Source organism: Guillardia theta (assembly GCF_000315625.1).
Source record: "Guillardia theta CCMP2712 unplaced genomic scaffold GUITHscaffold_281, whole genome shotgun sequence".
NCBI lineage: Eukaryota > Cryptophyceae > Pyrenomonadales > Geminigeraceae > Guillardia > Guillardia theta.
Genome location: NW_005434395.1, coordinates 9,098 through 27,006, shown reverse-complemented (window position 1 = coordinate 27,006; position 17,909 = coordinate 9,098). Strand labels below are relative to the sequence as shown.

Here is a 17,909-nt window from a genome sequence, read left to right as displayed (position 1 = left end):
CCTACCTCATCCGGAAGCGTTCCAAGCTCTCCGATCATCAAGTTCGGCTGACCAGCGTATAAGCATCCTCCTCCTCCCTTCTCTTCCTTGCTTGCTCACCTCGTCGGGGAGCGTTCCAAGCTCTCCGATCATCAAGTTCGGCTGCCCATTCCCGTCAGACTTCTGTCCCATACAATCGCTCTCCTCATGCTCTAGCCCTCTCTGCCTCCTCCCCTACCTCGTCAGGAAGCGTTCCAAGCTCTCCGATCATCAAGTTCGGCTGGCAAATGCCGTCACTCTCCTCTTCCTCTCCATCTCCTCTCTTACCTCGTCTGGAAGGGTTCCAAGCTCTCCGATCATCAGGTTCGGCTGTCCAGCCCCATCAGCTTCTATCTTCTCTTCCTCTCCTCCTCTCCCTCCTCCCATTTCCCTCTTTCTCCCCTACCTCGTCAGGCAGAGTGCTGAGCTCTCCCTCCATCAGGTTCGGCTGACCAGCGTATAAGCATCCTCCTCCCCCCTCCTCTGCCTCCTCCCCTACCTCATCCGGAAGCGTTCCAAGCTCTCCGATCATCAAGTTCGGCTGCCCATTCCAGTCAGGCTTCTGTCCGTTACGTTCCCTCTCCCTTCTCTAGCCCTCTCTCCCTCGTCTCTTACCTCGTCCGGAAGGGTGCTGAGCTCTCCCTCCATCAGGTTCGGCTGTCCAGTCCCGTCAGCTTGTCTCTTCTCTTCCTCTCCTCCTCTCCGTCTCCTCTTCCTCCCCTACCTCATCCGGAAGCGTTCCAAGCTCTCCGATCATCAAGTTCGGCTGACCGGCGTATAAGCATCCTCCTCCCCCCTTCTCTTCCTTGCTCGCTCACCTCGTCGGGAAGCGTTCCAAGCTCTCCGATCATCAGGTTCGGCTGTCACGCAGCATCAGATGGCAGCCTCCTTTCAGTCACTTCCTCCTCCCCTACCTCGTCAGGAAGCGTTCCAAGCTCGCCAATCATCAAGTTCGGCTGGCAAACGCCATCACTCTCCTCTTCCTCTCCATCTCTTCTTCTCCCCTACCTCGTCAGGCAGAGTGCTGAGCTCTCCCTCCATCAGGTTCGGCTGTCCAGTGCCGTCAGCTCCTCTCCGTCTCCTCCTCTCCTCCTCTCCCTCCTCTCCTCTCCTCTCCTCTGCATCTTCTCCTTCGCTTCCTCCCCTACCTCGTCAGGAAGGGTGCTGAGCTCTCCCTCCATCAGGTTCGGCTGCCCAATGCCGTTAGATTTATGTCCCATACGATCCCTCTCCCTTCTCTAGTCCCCTCCTTCCCCTGTTCTTGTATGCTTTCCCCTATCTCCTCCTTCCTCTCCCTCGTCTCTTACCTCATCCGGAAGGGTGCTGAGCTCTCCCTCCATCAGGTTCGGCTGTATCAATCGCATTAGAATTTCATCTCTCTTTCTCCTTGTTTGTAAAACACCAACTTGTACCTCATCTGGCAAGCCACCGAGCTCCCCGATCATGATGTTCGGTTCATCTGCATCAACGGCATCAACGAGGTGCGTGAAGGAAGGGATGGAGGAAGGAAGGGATGAAGACAAGGATCCAATTCCGAATCTGTCAACCCACCAGGCAAACTTCCCAGCTCTCCGATCATCACATTCGGCTAAAGCACTGGAATCAATCGGAGCACAAACAGAGAGCCTACTACCTCATCCGGAAGGTCTGCCAACGGACCCTCGTGGAGGTTCAACTTTGACATGCGGAACGCGGATCTCAATCTTGACTGCTTTCCCTTGGCCTACGAACCATCAGCGAGCTTGCCAAAGCGACAGCCAACGACCTGCTGGTTGACCCAATTGGCGGTCATGTAGTGTGTTCCCATGACAGGGGGCTCCTGATCGCTGCTGAAAGGCATCTTCTCCACGTTCTGACCACACTGGTCACATTCGCATCGTAGCATGAGTAAAGGAGACCTTAGACGCCGAAGCCTGCTGGCCCTTAACGAGAGCCTTCTGAGCTGCCTCTTTCTTCACAAACTCAGCCATGTGCTTGGCGAGCTGGGGGTTTGATTTCACGAATTCCATCTTTCTCTGCTCCAGCTGCTTGAAGCAAGCGAAGAAGGTGCTGTCATCGCATCCCTCTGCAGTGCATGCGCCAGTCCCACACTGAGCAGCAGTGGTGTCCTCCGGGAGGTTTCCGAGCTCGCCCATCTCGAGGTTTGCCTCTTCGGGGAGGTCAGCAAGTGGGCCCTCCATGAGGTTGAGCTTGGGCAGCTGCTGGGCCACAAACTTCTTCCTGTCCTCTGGCTTCATCGCGACACACTTCTTGAAGGACTCCTGGTTACAGCCCTCCTTGGCCTTGCAGACACTCGAACCGCAGATCTGGATCACGGACCTCTCTTCCTCTGCCAGTAGGATCTTTCGGAACTGCTGCTTGGTCATCACGAACCTTGCTCGGGGGATGAATCCCATCCTTGCAGCAGCATACTGCGCCTTGCTCCTAGACAGCAGGACTGACTTGCGCGTGCCATGCGTGGAAACAACTGCCAACGCGAGCACACACAGTGCAAGGGCTGCAACGCCCAGGACCTGCCATGCGGCCAACTTGCGGGTCTTCTTGAACGGGCTGAGTCCCTGGATGGACCCTGCGAGCTCCGTCAGAGGTACAAGACTTGGAAGGCGTCGGCAGTCGACTTGTACCCCACGATCCTCAAGAAACAAGCTACGGCAGGAGAGACACAGACAAATATCTACGCCTATCTCAGGAAGGATTTGAGGAATGTGAAGCTTCTTGTGAGAGAATCAAGATCAGATGTCGAACATAACAGCAGCAATGTGCTCATTTGTCTGCAGCGTCGAACGTACAGTTTTTGCACATCACGGGTAAGGGGATGAAACAAACGAAACAAGGAGGAGGAGGCATTAGAAGAGAGCAAGAAGGGATGGAACTATGTTCAAACATGGCATGACTTGACTTCTTCTCCCTCTCTTCTCCTTCTCTCCCGCCATTCTCACTCACCTACTGCCCCGTAGTTCGCCATCCCAGCGAAGAGCCGCTGAAACCCACCCCACCCACCCGTCACCTTTAATCGGGAGCTCTTACCATCAATTTTCATAAAGACCCCTACCAACTAATATGAAAATAAGGGGTACTAAATAGGTATCAAAGTACCCCCACCCATGCCGATTTTATCGTACCCCTGCAATTCAATAAGGACCCACCTGGACATTTAGCATATTTTCTTGGGAAAAGACACCGGTGTTATGAGTACCCCCCTGAGAATACTGATGAATACCCCATTCGAGTACATCAAGTACCCTGTACTCCATTCCCCAACCAGTACCCACCCCTTCATCAGTAAATTTAGGTGCATATGACCGGTACCTCCGGACCCACATACCCCCATCCAAAAAAAAAGGTCAAGTTCGCCGTTTCAATGCTTCCAGCGACTTGTCACTCGTTGTTCGATCACAACAACAAACAGCTCGCCTCCTCCTCCTCCTCCTCCTCCTCCTCGTTGCTTCCTTCTTCCTCATCGCGTCCACCTCCGGCCATGCCGCATCCTCCACACGACCAACTAGATCTGCAAGACGTCTCAGAAGAGTCTCCCAACCCTGTGCCCCCCTCGTGGTCGAACACAATGGACAAGCTGCACGACTTCAAGGACAAGCGATCGTCATCTGACTTGACAGGCATCATAGACGCTACCACCAAGGCTCTGCGTGCTGCGCTCTTTGAGAATGAAGAGATTAGAGCCAGGAATGCAGAGCTCGAGGGCAGGCTGGCCGTGTGCGCTGGCGGAGCAGATGCGGAGCAGATAAAAGTAGAGGAGATTGAGAGCGCTCTATCAAAGGCGAGCAACGCGCTAGCAGCACGGAGAGAGGAGGTGTTGAATCTCGAGGAGAAGCTCAAGCAGGTGGAGCAGAGCCGGGCTGAATCGGTGGAGAGCGAGCTGCAGATGCGAGCAGCGTTGAACGCCTACGTGAAGGATCCCAACGACAGGAGCATCGTGGAGCAGCTTCAAGACAGAATCAACCAGCTAGCACTGGAGAATATTCAAGTCCGCGGCACGTGCCGGCACTTGGAGGAGGAGGTAGAGAGCACAAGGGAGGCGCTGGAGCATGTCGCCAAGGAGAAGGAGGAGCTCAAGTTGAAGTTCAGCGAGATCAGCGTCCTCGGTCCCGGAGCAGGCAACCCTTCATCGTTGGCCCTCGGGGGGTTCGGGCTAGAGACCATCCAGGAGTTGTCTTTGCCTGCTTCAGAGAGTACGACCCCAGACCGTAAATCTCCCACACCCGAAGGGAGGGGAGAGCAGTATTCGCACATGGAGGCAGCGCTGTCTTCGTTGAGGAGTAGACTCGAACACGAAGAAAGGAAGAACGACGACCTGACCTTGGCGCTTGAGCAGTCGAAGAAAGAAAATGAAGGTCTCCTGCATGAGTGTGCGATGCTGCGAGAAAGGGCGCAGTCCCTCGCGTCGGCCCACGAGGAGATGAGGGAGAGGTTGGCTATGAGCTCCGACAGCTTGACCGACAGCTTGAGGGAGAGCAATCAGCTGCGCAGAGAGCTCGAGATGGAGCGTCTGAAACTCTTGCAGATGGAGTCGCAAATTCGCCTGCTGAGCTCGGCTGTGAAGCAGGAGGGTCCAGTAGATGCCCGCATCAAGCAGGAGAGGGCGATGATGCACGAGGCTCTCGACAAGATGCGGAACCATCTCTCAGTAGCCCTGGACGCGCAGCGAAGAGACTCGGGGAGGGAGTTGCGAGCCCTGAGAGAAGAGCTGACGCAAGATATCCTCAAGATGCAAATCGCCAAAGAAAAAGCCGAGGCGAAGTTGGCTGAACTTCAGAAGCGAGGGATGGAAGGCAACTTGCCGCAGAGCATGACCAACGGCCACGACTCAACGGACGAGGAGGTGAAGCGGTTGAGAGAAGAGCTGCGCCACTCTCAGCAGCAGCAGCAGGCGTTGGCTGACTTCTGGTCCCTCGAGAAGCAGAGGTTCACTGCTATGGAAGAGAAGATGGCGATGATTCAGTCCATGTACCCCAACGTCATTGAGACTCTCGAGGCCAACTCGAGCTACCCCATGCTCCGCAGAAGCACGGGAATGTTCTCTCCCGACCTCATCGCCTCCACCATGGTTCAGGCTGAGAGGAACAAGTAAGATTGGGCCCTCGGGCACAAGGAGGATGTCATTGTTGACAAACTCGATAGTATCAGGATCGCCACATGTCGTCGCGTGTTTCAATTGATAATACAGTACAGGGTTGTCTTTCATGGATGTTTACCTTGATAACACTCCTCCACTAGAAGCGATACTTGCCTTCCTGATGCTCCACCTGCTCCTCGTTCACCAGCAGCCCCTTCGCACCTTGTCCTCACCTGGTTTCTCGATAGGATCACGTCCCACTTCTCGTCGGGGACTAGGGAGGCGAAGGCAGCTTCGAAGCTGGTGCTGGGTCCGACCTGGACTAACAGGTAAGCAAGCGAGGAGGATGAGGGAGGGGGAGGGGCAGCAAGCACTTATAACCTTGCAATGGCGAACGATGTTCCAAAAGACGCGTGGGGACACACAGGCTGCGGGCAAGCGTTGAGGGCAGAGGAGGAGGAGGAGGCACAGACCCATGTTGTGCGGTTTGATGTTGACCCGCGTCGTGCTGTCCTCGTCCTGTAGCAGCGCCCGCAGCATGAAGGTCATAACCTGCTGCAGGTCAGCAGCTCGACACTCGCACCCTCAACAACCTCGCGGCTCCAGTTGGGGATGTTCTCACTCTCCTCGTGCTCGTCTCGCTTCCATCGCACCTGCAGGCCCATGAGCGACATGCGCCCGCCGCCTCCTCGACCTCGATGATCGTCACGGTCCTTCCTCCCCCTGTCAGGGCCACCTGAGCTCCAACGTCAGAAACGGCAGACTGGCGGACATGCCGTCAACTTGTTTCTCGATGAAGTTCACGTCCCCTTTCAGCACAGCTTTGATCCTGCGACAGACAGTTGGATGCCCGTCTCCTCCTCCTCCTCCTCCTCCTCCTCCTCCTCCTCCTCCTCCCTCACCTATCTGCCGCCATCTCAATCGCTCCCTGCTGAGCCCTCGCATTCTTCAGTGAGACTCGCAGGGGATTCTTGCTCTTCCCAGGCTCGAACGTGCTGACCTGACCTCACAGCATCACGTGACCATCTCAACCTTCGCCTCCTACCAGCTCTGCCGCCATGGCCGTCTGAGCCGCTTCCGTCTCGTTGACATCTGCCCAGGACGTTTTCAGCCACCGCCAGAGCAAAGGTGAAGCCACCGCTTCCCAGCGCGAGTAGCTCGCCGTCAGCTGGAGTATGCTTATGGCGGGAAGCTGCAGGTGAGGTGAGGGGAGGAGAGGAGCGGCGGGTCAAGCACCTCGTATGATCGCCTCGTTCTCAGACTCGAACCGCTGAGCTCCTGATTAATCCGGGAGGAGGAAGGAAGATAAGGAAGGGAGAGGGAGGACGGGAGAGAAGGCAGGGAGAGAAGGCAGGAAGCGGGGGGAAGGGACGGGAGGCAGGGAGGGGAGGAGGCACCTGAGGCTCTTGCCTTGCCGGGGCTTGAGGGGTCGGGGAGTCGAGGGAGGAGTCCAGTCGTTGTCCCTGCACTCTCTTCACGCCTCTGCGTTCAAGCTGCTCTTCCTCTTCACCTTGCCCGGCATGCGCTTGCGAGGATTCGAAGCGGCTCCCTGCTCCCCCGTGAGGCGGGCACTCTCATCGACCCTCCCCACCTGCTCCCACTTGCGCGGGGGGGTTGGCTTTTCCTCACGCTCCTTCATCTCCTTCATATGCTGCGCCATTCGCTCGCTAGGTGTGACCAGCAAGTGAGACGCATCGACATGGAGGAGGCGAGGAGACCTCGTGCACGTCGTTCTCCTGCCGCTCCTCGTCTGATAGACTTCGCTCTCATTGCTCTCTTCCTGCTCCTGCTCCTGATGAGTCCAAACTCACGTGCTGGGAGGAGAGCACCTGCGGTTCAAGCTGCTTCCTCTTCTTTCCTTCGCCTCTAGCCTTAGGTGCTTGCTTGCCTTCAGTCAACTTGTTCTCAGACGCTTGTCGGTCAACAATCAACGAGTCCTTGTTCACGATTCCTACTGCCTCGATGCTCAATTCCTGCTGCATCTTCAGACTGAAGAGCGCAGAGCAGGTCGAGACCTCCGCGTTTCTTCCTCCCTCCTCATTGCACGCGCTGCTTGCCTCGGAGACTTTGCGAGGAGGATACCCCGCCTTGATGATCAGCTCGCCCTCGCAGATCTGCGGGGGTTCGTCAGCGAGCGGGAGGGGGCAAGCGATCTTACTCCCGCTACTTGGCTGCATAGAGCTCTCAAAGACTTGACAGGAGTCTCTCCTCCTGCTTCCAGCTGCCATGATGTCAGGAGGATCTCTCATGAACTGAAGTATTTGTGTTCTATCCTTCGAATCCCAACTCCATACTCGAACAAACCTTACTCCACGCCTGTCCTTCCCTCCTCGTCGTCGGCTACAGCTCTTCCTCCTACATCTTCTACATCTCCCGCATCTTCTACATCTCCTTCCTCCTCCTACTCTCCTCCTCTCACCTCACGCGTCGCTTGACCTCCCGGCCATCGCAATTGAATCGTCCAGGCCATTTGGTGGGAGATTCGCTTGCCCTCGTCCCCGCTATTACCACCCCACAGTGAAGGTGCGGGGATGAGGGCGAGGATGAACGGCCGCGTCATGCAGACAGCAAGGTGAAGGAAAATGAGAAAGCAGAGCAGAGCAGAGCAGAGCAGCATAGCAGAGCAGAGCAGAGCAGAGCAGAGCAGAGCAGAGCAGAGCAGAGCAGAGCAGAGCAGAGCAGAGCAGAGCAGAGCAGAGCAGAGCAGAGCAGAGCAGAGCAGCAGAGCAGAGCAGCATAGCAGAGCAGAGCAGAGCTGAGCTGAGCTGAGCTGAGCTGAGCTGAGCTGAGCTGAGCAGAGCAGAGCAGAGCAGAGAAGAACAGAGCAGAGCAGAGCAGAGCAGAGCAGAGCAGAGCAGAGCAGAGCAGAGCTGAGCTGAGCAGAGCAGAGCAGAGAAGAGCTGAGAAGAGAAGAGAAGAGAAGAGAAGAGCAGAGCAGAGCAGAGAAGAGAAGAGCAGAGCAGAGCAGAGTAGAGCAGAGCAGAGCAGAGCAGAGAAGAGCTGAGGAAACGGGAGAAGAGAGAAGGGCAAGGCGGCGGTGGGTAAGCTGCAGTGGAGGAGGGGAGGAGGTTCTTGTCTTGGTTTGACTCTTGTATCAGATTTTGACGGGTAAAACTTGAAGGCAGTCAGCGAGATGTCAGCGTTTGCTCGATTTCTCGCCGCCATCGTGGCTGTTTGTGGAGGGATCATGCTCCTGGCAGTAAGTTCCTGCCATCTCGATGGCTTGGTGGATGAGACCTCAATTGTGAGACATGCCCAGGCATGGCAACATGGAGGAGATGTCGTCGTTCTGAAGCAGAAACAAAGCTCGAGTGCTCCCACGACGAGCAGGTAAAAAGAAACAGAAAGAGGAGAACGAGGCAGAAGAGGATGAGAAGGCATTGAAGTCGCTTGCAGTGTGGAGGCACAGCTAGACAAAGTACAAGAGATGTTCAACACCAGGCAGCCGGTGCCTGGCATGAGCAGGTGCTGCCCCTCCTCTCTTACTTGTCGAGCCTCTTATCTCTCTCTGCTCCTAGTACTTCCGGCTTGCCTGGACCCTCCCCCTCTGACGTGTCACCAAGCACAAGCCGGGGGAGGGAGAGCGGGGGGCGAGGGGGGCAGGACAGACTCGGTCTGCATGGCATGACTCAGGCGTCCTTCGTACGGAGAGTCGAAGATCAAGTGAGCCGACGAGTGGCTTCCGCGCTCCTGCGCACGATGAAGCCTCTCAAGGAGGTGCTGCGCGAGCAGCAGCAGAAGATTCGCATCCTGCGCAGGCAGAGGAACAAGATGGAGGAGGAGCAGAAGGAAATCGCGCAGAAGCTGTCGACCAAGATCAAGGACGGACTGCTCTCGCACTTGAAGCAGGACGTGGACGTTGAGCTGAAGCGAGAGCTGAAGCCCAGAGACATCCTCAAGTACGAGAAGAGCAAGGCAGCCTTGAAGAAGAAGCTCCTCGCCCTCAAGCAGCACCACACCCGCAACAAGCCTGAAGATGAGCAGGACGAGGAGCCGGAGGGGGAGGAGAAAGGGGCAGACCTTCGCAGTGCTGTGAAGCACTCCATGAGCAGCGCTTTGGATGGAGTTCTCAACGAGCACAAGAAGCCTCCAGTCTCTTCCCTCCATGTCGTCTCCTCAACTTCTCCTTCGCTCTTGTTGACCATGCCTTCGCAGATGAAGAAGACGAAGAAGAAGTGCGATCCCCTCGCCGGGCTCTACAAGACTGGGCTCGTGTCCTGGTGCTGATTCGACGCTACCAGATGTTAACGACGGGGAGACGGACAGCAAGAAAAGTATCATGAGTGGAGGTGAAAGAATACAGATGTAATGGTATCCCAGCCAAGGGCTCTCCCGTCATCCTTCTCATCTGAACTTGTTGGCATGCTGAGCCGCTTTGAACATCTCGAGATCTTCTTTGGACGCCAGTACGCCTCTGTCACGCCGATCGTCATCCCTTCTCCCTCCTCGTCCCTTCCCATGCACTCACCTCGGCATGTACTCCAGCCCGAGCTTCCCTGCTGCTTCCCGCAAGATGCGCTGACGCTCTTGTTCGATGAGCTCCCGCAGGGCCTGCAGCAAGTCACTCGATGGCAGGACAAGACAAGCATCGCCCTCACCTGGGCTCTTCTCTCCTCTTCTTTCTGCTCCTCCAGCTCCGCCTGCGACATCGTTTTTAACCTCCGCCCTCGAACCACCAGAGTACATCACCTCCTTCTCCTCCTCGTACATCTGGCGACGCTCCTCGATGAGCCGCTCGACCTCGCGTTTGTGCTCCAGCATCTTCATCCTCCTCCTCTGCGCATTCATCTGCTCGATACGCTCGTCCTCGGCAAACTTGGCGAGCATTCGCTTTCTGAATTCTTCTTCTTCCGCCTAGCAAGAGCTCTCAGTCTGTGCAAGACAGGAGATACAAGGGTCGACCTCTTGCTGCTTCAACTTCTCCAGCTTCAACTTCTTCTGGTATTCGTTGGCTGCCTGATCATGGAACTCAGTGATGCTCGAGAGATAGGCAAAGACCGTGAGTCAAAACGGAAGAGCAGCAAGGAAAGGAGAAAGCGAGGGCAAGGAGCGAGGGAGGGTAGGAAGGAGGTCAGAGAGGAGAGGGAGCAAGTGGGAGAGGACGGACCATCATCTCCATCCTGTCTCTCAATCTCTTCTCAAGAGCAGCCTTGTCCGCCTGTCAACGTCATCAGGTAGGAATAGTAAGAGGCAGGACAAGGTACCAGCACTCTTCGCTCCTCCGCCTCTTGGTTCGCGAGTTCGATCTGCAGCTCGAGCATCTCTTCCTCCTCCGCCTGTCTCCGCAGAATGTCCTTGGAGATCTTCTGGAAGATTCTATCCTTCTCCTCCTCCTGCGCAGCTTTTTGCGCAGCTGCTGCTCCTTCTCTTGCTCGAACGGCCTGAAGGAGAGGAGTCAACGGAGGGTCAGAGGAACTATCGACAACAAGACCTCCGCATAGCGCAGAATCGCTTGGTCCTCCTCCTCTTGCCGCCGTTTCTCCTCCTCTTTGATCTTCTCGTTCTCGACAAGATACCTGCCATGAAGGCACGCAATCAGCAAAGCTAGCAGACTCTAGAAGACTCCCTCGCACCTCTGGATGTATTCTCTGGTCTCTTGGCGTTTTGCCATCTTTGCAAGCGCTTCCTGCTTCTCTTCCTCCATGATCTTTGCGATGATTTCATCCACCATCGCTTTCTCCTTGATGAACTCTGCATACGCTGCAGCCTTGGCTTCATCTTGCTCTGCCATCTGCTCCTTGAGGATTTGCTTGGCAGCAAGTGCCTCGTTCCTCCTCTGCTGCTCTTTCGCTTCTTCTACCCGAATCTCTCGGATGCGAGCAGCTTCCATGTGAAGATCGGCGATGGCTTGTCGCTCTCGCTCTTGTTCTTCGATGACAAGCTTCTCTTGCAGCTGCTTTCTTCGTTCCTGGTTCATGTACGCTGCTCTCAATCGCTGCTCCAGCTCACGAAGTTCAGGAGCCTCCGCCCTGACCTTCTCAAGGAGTTTCTCAGACCGTAGAGCATCGTTCTTTCTTCGCTCCAGTTCTGCAGCTAGAGCTGCTTCCTTCTCTGCTATGGCTTTCTGCTTCTCTACCACGGCTGCTTGCTTCAACCTCTCCTCCAGCTCTCGCTCTTGAGCCTCTTCAGCCGCCTTCCGCGCTCGTCGTCGGTTCATCACCCGCTCGTCTTGTGTCGCCTGACCGAACAGAATCTTGTTCTGATTCATCTTTGACTCCAACTCTGCCCGTCTCACATCTTCAGAAAAGTTCTGAGCCATTTTTCTTTCATAGTTGGAGCGAGCACCCCACATTGTTATGCGTTGATCACTTCAGCAACAAGACCTGAGATCAAAGCAAAGTTGTAAGCTTGTTTCCACGACATATCCATCGCCATAAAATTAAAATACTAATCGTCAGCTTCGTTGTCCACGTTTCTATCCTCTCCCTTCTCTCTCCTACTCTCCTTGTCTTACCCCTCCTGCCTTCCTTCCCCTCCAATCTTAACCTCCTCTCCTCTCCTCTCCTCTCCTCTGATCCATTCTCGTCTCGTCTCGTCTCGTCTCATCTCGTCTCAGCTCCTCACTTCTCTTCCCATCTCTCCTCACATCTCCTCTCCTCTCCTCTGTCTCTGCATCTCTTGCGGCATTCTCTCTGCCATGTCTTGGCTCATCTTCGCTCCTCTCGCTTCTAACGCTCAGCCATCTCTTCGCATTCCCTTCAGTTGTCCTGGTACCAACTCCCTCCAACTCTCTACCCTCCGTTCCTTCGTCCTCCCTTCAATGTACCCCTTATTCACACCATAAAAGTACCCCTTACAAGACTACCCCACCCCCACGAGCCCCCTGCGGTTGGGCCTTCATTCAAAAAAAGAGACAACTATGGACCTCATCCCCGCTCACTCCATCCCTTTCCCGCCCAGTTGCCGGGCCGGCGCCACCCGGGCCGGGCCACCCGGTGACCCAGGGCCCGCTGCGCCACCCGGCGGTGCCACCGTGTCGGACCGTGACTGTCGGACCGTGAGATCAGTACGAGGACAATCAGGAGAGTCGAGGAGGCTTGACCAGGCTAGTCACAGTGCCACGGTGTAGTCGGAGTGTCCTCGTACTGATTTTTAACTTAACTTTGAGTAAACAGGCCGCCATCTCTTTAGGCCCGGCGCTGCCCGGCCCGGAGGACGTCGGATCTTTTCTCTATCTGCCCTTGTGCGCACTAATGGGGGTAGGGCAGGGTAGGGGTATCCATTTAGAGGGGTGGTATAATCAAGGTGGTAAATTGAGAGTCTTAGGTAGGGGTATATGATGATGAATTTTGGGGTACATGATTGCATAAGGGGGATGGGTGGTGAGCAAGGGGGTGCTAGATTTGAGGTTGGTGGCAACCATGGTAGGGAGGAGGGGAATGGAAGGGAGGGGGGCAGGGAGAGCATGGGCGCTGAAGAGCATGTGTAGCATGCTGATAGTTGTTAGCCTGTCGGAAGGACTAGGAAGCTCCATCGGCCCCTTCCAGGCTGCTCACGTTCCAGCTCAAGCGAAGGCAATCATGATGGAGGCCAGCGGAACGACAACCGCATTCGGATATAGTGGAGAGGGACTGAACCTGAGAGGAGGCGGCATCAAAGCTCAGAAAAGATCAGCGTCAAACAAGCGGAAGGGATCCGCTAGTCGATCACGCTCTCTCGGTAGTTGACCTCTTGGTCCACGTGTGTCTTACGCACGCTGGCAGGGAGTAATGGTGTCAAGAAGAAGAAGTCGCTCAAGAAAAAGCAGCCCAGCTACAACCTGCCCAAAGATGGATGGTTCAACAAGATCAAGAAACCCGAGCTGGTATGCTGTCTTGACTCCATAGCTCCCCGATCAGCTGACTTTGCCCTGCTCTGCAGCAAAGGCCAAAGATCTCAATGAAGGGTAGTGCAAAGGGTCGAAAGAAACCAGTATTCTCCAGTTTTTGCCATGTTCGATTTATGTAACAACAGTTCCTTCTCTCTTTTAGGTCTTTCACTTCTGGACCAAGTCAAAGACGAAACTGTTCATTGCTCAACGAGTAAGGGTTGGTTGTGTAGGTAGTGGGTGATTGATGGAGTCAGGTCAAGCATGCCAAGCTTGTGAAGAAGATGAAAGAAAAACTGCCATTGAAGTTTATGGCTAAGGGTGTCAAGAGGTGCAAGTGGGAGTGGCTGCCCTCCATCCGTGAGAAGGTGAAGGCTGTGAAAAGAGTTGCGGTAGAGCTTGACTAACGCAATGCTCATGCAGGAAATCCTCGAGATGGAAGAGAAACGCAAGGTAAGGTCTCTTCACATCAATTCACTGCGATTGACTTGCTTGAAGGCGGAAGAAAGGCAGCTATGCAAGGTTGACAACTGCTTGATGCTTCCCACTGCTTGAATGACGCTGTTACAGCTGAGGATGGGAATGAGGGCGAAGGCGAGGGGGAGGGCGGTGAAGCTGCTGAGGGAGAGAATGAGGGAGAGACTGTTGCTAAGAATGATGGAGGAGGATTCGAAGACGAAGATGAAAACTTTCTGATGGGTATGGGCGGCGACGATTCTGAATTTTAAAGTTATCTACATCGGATCGTTGCTATGCAACCATTGCAGCAGCAATGGCTTGTACATTATTTTCCATTCTCTGCAAAAGTGAAATTATTTCTTCTTCATGCTAAACTTCACTGAATAATTGCACCCTTGCTACATTAGCACTCTCTGTCAAGCAAAGTGCAGTAAATCATGAAGGTTTGGATCAGTTAGTCTGCATGTTTAGATCGTTTCTGCTTCTCTTCAACCTGGGCTAGAAGTTGGTAATGAACATGAGGCTGATAGCTCACTCGCCTTCTCGCCTCGTCTATCTGAACCAGCAGCCCTCACGTCAGTCTCAACGCCGTGACGTCAGTCAAGTTGAGGTCAGCCTCCACGTCAGCCTCCACGTCAGCCTCCACGTCAGCCTCCACGTCAGCCTCCCCGTCAAGACTGACGTGGTGGAGTCAGGTCAAGCATGCCAAGCTTGTGAAGAAGATGAAAGAAAAATTGCGACAGAATGTCGTCGGAGTCCGTCTTGACGCAGGTCTTCGGACGCGTCTGTCCAGCGTCTGTCGTCAAAAAGAGGGATGAGTGGGGATGAGGGTGCTTGTCACAAGTCAAAATTTCCTTTGAACGGCAGTCGCTAAATGGCCATGCAAGGATGGCAAGGGAGGGAGGAGTGAGAGGAGAGGAGGAGAGAGGAGGAGAGGAGAGGAGGAGAGGAGGAGAGTAAGGGGGAGGGAGAGGAACAAGTTGGGGGAGGTCGGACGTACCGGACTTCAGGTGATCAGATATCGCACAGGGTACATGGCGTCTTGATGCAGCAAAGGATGAAAAAGAAGATCTCGGACGAGTGGGAGGAGAGAGTAAGACCGACAAGATCCAGCTCTTTGCGTCTCCTCATGCCTTGTCAGGAATCGAGCCTGCTGCGACTGCCGAGCGATCGCAGCGCCATCATCGACCTGGTGGGAGAACGTGAAGCTGTTGTAGACTAACGCCTTCATGCTGTCGTCAGGACACCACCAACGGCAATGTACAAGTCAACATCTCATCTGGGCTCTTTCTTCATGAGGTAGAGCCCAACCTTATGCATGCTGGATTCATCAAGGTGATTATACTCCTCCTCCTCCCACTCCTAATCCTACTTCCACTCGATCTCCTTTTCCTTCCTCATTCCCCTTCCCCATCTCTTCATCATCAATGTCTCCCCTCCCCTTCCCCTTTCCCCCCTTCCCTCTTCCCCACACTTCTTGACCGCCCCCTCCTGCCTCGCCCTCTCCTGCCTCGCCCTCTCCTGCCTCGCCCTCTCCTGCCTCGCCCTCTCCTGCTAGCTGGTCGATGTGCTGGCATTGGAGGGATGAAGGGGTTTCGCAGATCAAGGAGGGATTGATCCACGAGGCCCCGTCGGTAGGTCTTGGGTTTCAGAGTGTCAACGGAGAATGGAAAGGTTCGCCTCCTTCTGCTCCTCTTCATTCATCCTCTCCCTCGCTCTCGCTCCATCCTCCTTCATCCCCTCTGGCCCTTTCGCTCTCCTAGCGTCCCTTGAGCAAGCCGGCAGTCGCGCACATCAAGCACAAGGTTGGCTCGGTGGCAGCCAAGGGCATCTTACCGGGAGACACGATGACGCACATCGACGAGGAGGCAGTCGGAGGTCTTGCGAGCTTCTCGTCTACCACCTTGACGAGTCTCTCAGGTCTCCCCCCGGACAGACTCTTAAGGATGTTGGATGGGCCCCCGAATTCCCGCGTGTTTCTCACCTTCAGCTCCAACAAGACGGGAAACCTTGTCAGCTTTTCCTCCTCCTCCTCGTCATCATCATCATCATCATCATCATCATCATCATCATCATTCCATCATCATCATTTCCATCATCATCATCATCATCATCATCATCATCATCATCATCATCATCTCCATCATCATCATCTTCTTCTTCTTCTTCTTCATCATCATCATCATCATCATTGTTATCATCGTCATCGTCATCGTCATCGTCATCCTTGATCTACATCTCTCCCTCACTCGCTTGCCCTTCCTTGACTTTCCGCAGGTCCGATGCCTCGAAGTCACGAGAGAGTCTGAAGAGTATCAGGCGAGTCGAAAGGTAGCAAGCTCCGCCTTCTCTGAGAGCAAGACAAGTCATGCCCCTCCTCCTGCTCCTCCAGCCTCTCTAACTTGTTGGCAGGCATCTACGAAACTGACGATTACGTGCCCGGTCTCCTGCTACCTCACTCTCCTTCCTGACCTCCTCCTCTGCTCCCCTCCCCTCCCCTCCCTGCTCAGCATCTTCAGTCATGCTCTGCTTGTGACTATCTGGCAGACCTCTACAGTGCGGACGTGTTCAGCGAGACCTCTGACTTCGACAGCTCGAGCGTCGCTGAGATGTCGATGGAGCGATCATGGAGGAGGAGGGAGAGGAGGGAGGAGCGAGACTTTGTCACGATTCCTGACCTGCAAATGGAGAGTGAGGAGGAGGAGCAGGAGCACGGGAGGAGAGGAGAGGGATGGAGAAGAGGCATGCGGTCGAGGTCTCTCTCCTCAGAAGAAGGGAACTCAACTTCAGTCTACCCCAGCACAAACCTCTCGCCTCGCGCCTCCCCTAAGTTGCTGACGGAGCGAGAGGAGACAAGCTCTCCTCCTCACGGGGCGGACAGGACGAAAGAGGAGAGCTGGGAAGAGCGGAGGAGGCATGAGGAGAAGCGAGAAGCTGAGAGAAAGGCTGACGAAGAGAGGAGAGAGGAACTGGAACAAGACAGAATGAGGGAGGAAAAGAAGCGAAGGGACGAGGAAGAAGAGCAAAGGAGGAGGAGGAGGGAGGAGGAGGATAAACGAAGGAGGGGAGAGGAGGATAAACGAAGGAGGGAGGAGGAGGATAAACGAAGGAGAGAGGAGGAGGATAAACGAAGGAGAGAGGAAGAGGATAAAGGGAGGAGAGAGGAAGAGGAGGATCTTGCGGCAGTGAGGGCTGAAAGGGGAGAGATCAAACAACAGTCGACTAGTTTCGACAGGAGCTTCTCGGTTGGCTCCAGTAAGACTCCGCCAGGTGCTATCCTCTACCTCCTCTACCTCCTACTTCTCCTCCTACTCCTCCTCCTACTCCTGGTGTTTTTTCTTTGATGCTCTGCGGACTCAGGCTGGAAGGTCGCGCAAGCAGGAGGGAGCGAAGAGGAGGCGCTGAGGGCGGAGGTCAACCAGCTCTACGCGGCGCTGGGGGAGGCGAGGAAGCTGAACAAGGAGCTGACGAGCTCGATGAACGAGATGCTGACGCGGCTGCGCGACAAGTCGGAGATGCTGGTGGCAGCCGAGCAGAACCTGGAGGAGATGAGGCGTGAGGTGGAGGAGGCAAAGCGAAGCCACGAGGAGATGAAGGAGCTCCAGGAGGCGACGAGAGGGCAGGAGGAGGAGTGGAAGAGAAGCGAGATGGAACGGATCATCGCTGAGCTGGAAGAGAAGCTCTACATCCAAGAGAACGAGTTCTCAAGGCTACAGCAGCGAGTCGTCGAGGAGGAGAGAACCTCCCAGGTAGCTGAAAAACACGTGTCTCCTCTCTTCTACTCTCTGCGTCGCGTCTCGCCTCTCCTCTCCTCTCCTCTCCTCTCTTTTCTCCCTCACTCTCCCCCCGCAGCAACTACGGCTGCAAAATGCGAATCTAGCAGACGAGCTGAGGGTGGAAAGAGCCCAGCACGAGGTCAGCAGGAGGGCGCGAGAGGAGATCGCGCAGGTGAGAGACAAGCTGCTGGAAGAGACCGCGAAGCTGAAGGGGCGAGAGGAGGAGGCGAGAAGTGAGAGGAGGAGGTGGGAAGCCGAGGAGGAGCAGCTGAAGGAGAAGCTCGCGAGACTGGAGGCGCAGAAGGAGGAGCTGAACGGCAAGATCAGCCGACTGCAAGGAAGCCTGCGAGACTTCGACGCGATGAAGGAGACACTTGAAAGCAAGCGATCCCTCGAAGCTCATGTGGTGCGATACCTTCCCCTCCTCCTCCTCCTCCTCCTCGCCACCCCCCATGACCTGGGCCGCCTGGTACTTCCCTGCAGGAAGGTGCGTGCTTGTGGGAATGACCCTTGTGGAGGGCTGGTGAGGCCGGGGAGGACTGTGTCCCCTACTAGCCGATTGGACCTAAAGGCTACCGTGGGGGGGACCTTTGCTGCCTTGAGTTACTTTGTCGCACACTACTAACTTCGGAAAAATCATAAACGAGACGGAATTTTTTCCTTTTTCATAACTGGATCTGATAAAGTTTAGTCCCTGAACATGAAGTACACCCACGACGGTCTATGAGCCGCTGCCGGCGCCACGGATCTATTTTTTGGCAGGGCTTTTCCTGGC

The 17,909-nt window shown here is 55.2% G+C and overlaps 6 protein-coding genes across 6 annotated transcripts in view; 3 read left to right on the top strand and 3 right to left on the bottom strand.

Moving 5' to 3' along the window:
- Window positions 1-2,983, bottom strand: part of GUITHDRAFT_122090 (hypothetical protein) — a gene marked incomplete at both ends in the record, with an annotated part of 4,299 nt that extends 1,316 nt beyond the window's left edge. Inside the window, 19 exons of the mRNA XM_005818644.1 lie at window positions 6-47; window positions 100-162; window positions 218-259; window positions 307-348; window positions 425-466; window positions 518-580; window positions 634-675; window positions 743-784; window positions 837-878; window positions 933-974; window positions 1,027-1,068; window positions 1,167-1,208; window positions 1,326-1,367; window positions 1,431-1,477; window positions 1,570-1,606; window positions 1,652-1,741; window positions 1,796-1,870; window positions 1,917-2,587; window positions 2,962-2,983. Of these exons, the coding sequence (XP_005818701.1) occupies window positions 6-47; window positions 100-162; window positions 218-259; window positions 307-348; window positions 425-466; window positions 518-580; window positions 634-675; window positions 743-784; window positions 837-878; window positions 933-974; window positions 1,027-1,068; window positions 1,167-1,208; window positions 1,326-1,367; window positions 1,431-1,477; window positions 1,570-1,606; window positions 1,652-1,741; window positions 1,796-1,870; window positions 1,917-2,587; window positions 2,962-2,983 (1,530 nt within the window). The remainder of the gene's footprint in view (window positions 1-5; window positions 48-99; window positions 163-217; window positions 260-306; window positions 349-424; window positions 467-517; window positions 581-633; window positions 676-742; window positions 785-836; window positions 879-932; window positions 975-1,026; window positions 1,069-1,166; window positions 1,209-1,325; window positions 1,368-1,430; window positions 1,478-1,569; window positions 1,607-1,651; window positions 1,742-1,795; window positions 1,871-1,916; window positions 2,588-2,961) is intronic.
- A 513-nt stretch (window positions 2,984-3,496) lies between these two features.
- GUITHDRAFT_149117 (hypothetical protein) lies at window positions 3,497-5,107 on the top strand (the record flags this gene model as incomplete). Its single annotated transcript, XM_005818643.1, has 1 exon — window positions 3,497-5,107. The coding sequence occupies one exon, from the start codon at window positions 3,497-3,499 to the stop codon at window positions 5,105-5,107; it is 1,611 nt and encodes a 536-aa protein (XP_005818700.1).
- A 142-nt stretch (window positions 5,108-5,249) lies between these two features.
- GUITHDRAFT_149116 (hypothetical protein) lies at window positions 5,250-7,709 on the bottom strand (the record flags this gene model as incomplete). Its single annotated transcript, XM_005818642.1, has 13 exons — window positions 5,250-5,282; window positions 5,326-5,409; window positions 5,474-5,520; window positions 5,566-5,644; window positions 5,746-5,828; window positions 5,857-5,921; window positions 5,995-6,092; window positions 6,138-6,284; window positions 6,490-6,555; window positions 6,603-6,878; window positions 6,904-7,206; window positions 7,251-7,313; window positions 7,512-7,709. The coding sequence occupies 13 exons, from the start codon at window positions 7,707-7,709 to the stop codon at window positions 5,250-5,252; spliced, it is 1,542 nt and encodes a 513-aa protein (XP_005818699.1).
- GUITHDRAFT_166836 (hypothetical protein) lies at window positions 7,654-9,409 on the top strand. The gene is made up of 5 exons (XM_005818641.1): window positions 7,654-7,664; window positions 8,191-8,291; window positions 8,352-8,422; window positions 8,489-8,557; window positions 8,611-9,409. Exons 2-5 carry the CDS (start codon window positions 8,226-8,228, stop codon window positions 9,317-9,319), a joined length of 915 nt encoding a protein of 304 aa, XP_005818698.1. The 5' UTR covers window positions 7,654-7,664; window positions 8,191-8,225; the 3' UTR covers window positions 9,320-9,409.
- GUITHDRAFT_166835 (hypothetical protein) lies at window positions 9,383-11,417 on the bottom strand. The gene is made up of 9 exons (XM_005818640.1): window positions 10,666-11,417; window positions 10,524-10,608; window positions 10,297-10,473; window positions 10,200-10,250; window positions 9,995-10,048; window positions 9,782-9,946; window positions 9,691-9,732; window positions 9,561-9,643; window positions 9,383-9,506 (listed from the first exon to the last, which is right to left on the bottom strand). The coding sequence occupies exons 1-9, from the start codon at window positions 11,382-11,384 to the stop codon at window positions 9,437-9,439; spliced, it is 1,446 nt and encodes a 481-aa protein (XP_005818697.1). The 5' UTR covers window positions 11,385-11,417; the 3' UTR covers window positions 9,383-9,436.
- A 1,033-nt stretch (window positions 11,418-12,450) lies between these two features.
- GUITHDRAFT_166834 (hypothetical protein) overlaps window positions 12,451-17,909 on the top strand; it is a gene marked incomplete at both ends in the record, with an annotated part of 7,306 nt that continues 1,847 nt past the window's right edge. The window contains 19 exons of the mRNA XM_005818639.1: window positions 12,451-12,751; window positions 12,796-12,896; window positions 12,953-13,003; window positions 13,063-13,113; window positions 13,157-13,267; window positions 13,323-13,352; window positions 13,398-13,421; window positions 13,470-13,508; window positions 14,054-14,129; window positions 14,369-14,451; window positions 14,500-14,550; window positions 14,601-14,693; window positions 14,960-15,032; window positions 15,144-15,278; window positions 15,771-15,800; window positions 15,906-16,049; window positions 16,719-17,107; window positions 17,211-17,273; window positions 17,307-17,540. Coding sequence (XP_005818696.1) covers window positions 12,454-12,751; window positions 12,796-12,896; window positions 12,953-13,003; window positions 13,063-13,113; window positions 13,157-13,267; window positions 13,323-13,352; window positions 13,398-13,421; window positions 13,470-13,508; window positions 14,054-14,129; window positions 14,369-14,451; window positions 14,500-14,550; window positions 14,601-14,693; window positions 14,960-15,032; window positions 15,144-15,278; window positions 15,771-15,800; window positions 15,906-16,049; window positions 16,719-17,107; window positions 17,211-17,273; window positions 17,307-17,540 — 2,076 coding nt within the window. The remainder of the gene's footprint in view (window positions 12,752-12,795; window positions 12,897-12,952; window positions 13,004-13,062; window positions 13,114-13,156; window positions 13,268-13,322; window positions 13,353-13,397; window positions 13,422-13,469; window positions 13,509-14,053; window positions 14,130-14,368; window positions 14,452-14,499; window positions 14,551-14,600; window positions 14,694-14,959; window positions 15,033-15,143; window positions 15,279-15,770; window positions 15,801-15,905; window positions 16,050-16,718; window positions 17,108-17,210; window positions 17,274-17,306; window positions 17,541-17,909) is intronic.

Coding starts and splice junctions, on each gene's coding strand:
- GUITHDRAFT_166835 (XM_005818640.1), bottom strand. CDS start 11,384: ATGTGGGGTGCTCGCTCCAACTATGAAAGAAAAATGGCTCAGAACTTT. Junction 10,474..10,523: donor CGATTCTGCGCTATGCGGAG/GTCTTGTTGTCG, acceptor CCTCTCCTTCAG/GCCGTTCGAGCAAGAGAAGG. Junction 9,507..9,560: donor GGGCTGGAGTACATGCCGAG/GTGAGTGCATGG, acceptor TCGGCGTGACAG/AGGCGTACTGGCGTCCAAAG.
- GUITHDRAFT_166836 (XM_005818641.1), top strand. CDS start 8,226: ATGTCAGCGTTTGCTCGATTTCTCGCCGCCATCGTGGCTGTTTGTGGA. Junction 8,292..8,351: donor GAGGGATCATGCTCCTGGCA/GTAAGTTCCTGC, acceptor AGACATGCCCAG/GCATGGCAACATGGAGGAGA. Junction 8,423..8,488: donor AGTGCTCCCACGACGAGCAG/GTAAAAAGAAAC, acceptor AGTCGCTTGCAG/TGTGGAGGCACAGCTAGACA.